This window comes from Neopelma chrysocephalum, unplaced genomic scaffold, assembly GCF_003984885.1.
Source record: "Neopelma chrysocephalum unplaced genomic scaffold, ASM398488v2 Primary Assembly neopelma1_179078, whole genome shotgun sequence".
Lineage (NCBI taxonomy): Eukaryota > Metazoa > Chordata > Aves > Passeriformes > Pipridae > Neopelma > Neopelma chrysocephalum.
The window spans coordinates 284-2,405 of NW_020937425.1; the positions used below are offsets into that span (position 1 = coordinate 284).

Here is a 2,122-nt window from a genome sequence, read left to right on the forward strand (position 1 = left end):
ACCGTCCCCAACGTGTCCCTGTGGTGAACAGCACCGGCCTCTCGAGAAAAATGGCCCAAAAGGCACCTTAGTGAGGAAAGTCCAGCCCAGCTTCACTTCTCAGGAGCCAAGAGACGCTTCTTGGAGTCACTGATTGTCCACCTTTGAGGGGTAATCAGTGGTTGGCCCAGGGTTATCCCACCCTTGAGGGACTCAGGTGATGATTTTCCAAGGGTTATCTGTTATCCCACCCCGATGGACTCAGCTGGCCAAGGGTTATCCCACCCTTGAGGGATCCAAGCCATGCTTAGCCAAGGATTTTCCACCTTTGAGGGTGAGTCAGTGGTTGGCCAAGGATTATCCCAACCCTGAAGGACTCAACAGCTGGCCGAGGGTCATCCCACCCTTGAGGGACTCAGGTGATGATTGACCAAGAGTTATCCCAACCCTGAAGGACTCAACAGTTGGCTGAGGGTCATCCCACCCTTGAGGGAATCCAAACCACTTGGGCAAGGCTTTTATCCCACCCTTGTGGGATGAAGATCCCTTTCAGAGCTCAAACCCAACAGCTGGGTCCCAGCACCACCTTTAACACTCAACACCCATCACGTGCTGGGTCCTCGTGGCAGCCCCTGAGCCACGAAACTGGTGCCAAACCCCCCGGAGGCACCAGGAACGTGTCACTGAGGGGTTGTTTTGTCCCCGTGCCACCAGTACGAGCAGCTGCAGAGCACGGCCGGGCGCCACGGGGACAACCTCCGGAACACCAAGATGGAGATCCAGGAGCTGACCAGGAACATCCAGAGGCTGCGGGCGGACATTGAGAACGTGAAGAAGCAGGTAAAGGACCCTCAGCACCTCAGAGGGTTGGGCGGGGTCTCAGGGATGAGATTGAGGAGGTGAAGGAGCAGGGAAGGGTTGGTTGGTGTCTTGGGGACGAGGTCAAGGATGGGAAGAAGAAGGTAGAGGTTGGTTGGTATTTTGGGGACGATATTCAGAAGCTGAAGAGGCAGGTGAGGATTCATTGGTGTCTCAGGGATGAGATTGAAGAGGTGAAGGAGCAGGGAAAGGTTGGTTGGTTCTTGGGGATGAGATGGAGAAGGTGAATAAGCACGTAAAGGATTCAGTGGTGTCTTGGGGATGAGGTTGAGGATGGGAAGAAGAAGGTAGAGGTCAGTTGGTGTCTTGGGGATGAGATCAAGGACATGAAGGAGCAGGTGGGGGTTGGTTGGTGTCTCAGGGATGAGATCAAGGACACGAAGCAGCAAGTGGGGATTGGATGATGTCTCAGGGAATGGTGGCAGGAGGTTGGATCATGAATGACCAGGACTGGGCCAGAAACCTCCAATCACCCCAAGTTCATGGAGCAACACTGAGGATGTGGATTTGATTCCCATTCCACTTAAGAGTTGGACTCGATGATCCTTGTGGGTCCCTTCCACCTCAGAGCATTCTGTGAATCTTGGACATTTCCCCTTGAGTTCTCCACTCGGGGGTCCGAGGGTTGACCCTGAGTGACAAAACAAGGTCCGAGACACCTCCTGTTGTCCCCCCAGAACCAGCAGCTCCAGTCGGCCATCGCCGAGGCCGAGGAGAGGGGCGAGATGGCCCTCAAGGACGCCCGGATAAAGCTGGAGGAGCTGGAGGCAGCCCTGAGCAAGGACAAGGAGGAGCTGGCCCGGCTGCTGAAGGAGTACCAGGAGCTGCTGAACGTCAAGATCGCGCTGGACGTGGAGATCGCCATGTACAGGAAGCTGCTGGAGGGGGAGGAGAACAGGTGAGACCTGAGCTCTGCCTGGGGATGGGATGGGATGGGCTGCACACCCGGAGCGAGGGCTCTGCAATCCCAGACCAGTTCTTTGGGATAAAGGGGGTGGATGTCGGGATTGGTGCTCCGGGGGATGTTTTGAGGGGTCAGGACCCATAACTGGATCACTGCAGGGGGTGGAACTGCCACTCCATCCCTGTCAGGTGCCCAGTTTTTAGTGAACCTCAGTTGTGGAGGAACCTCAAAACAGGAGGAGCCTCAAACCTGAAGGAACCTGATTGTAAAGAGGATTTGGGATAAAAGGGGTAAATATTGGGATTGGTGCTCGGGGGGGGGGTATTTTTTGGTTCAGGACCCAGACCTGGCTCATTACAG

General features: G+C 55.5%; 1 protein-coding gene across 1 annotated transcript; it reads left to right on the forward strand.

The window, feature by feature from the left end:
* Window positions 1-693: 693 nt before the first annotated feature.
* Window positions 694-1,756, forward strand: LOC113962441 (keratin, type II cytoskeletal 6B-like; the record flags this gene model as incomplete). The annotated part of the gene is made up of 2 exons (XM_027673192.1): window positions 694-819; window positions 1,536-1,756. Coding segments are annotated over 2 exons (347 nt in total), but the record flags the coding sequence as incomplete, so codon positions are not given.
* Window positions 1,757-2,122: the final 366 nt, after the last annotated feature.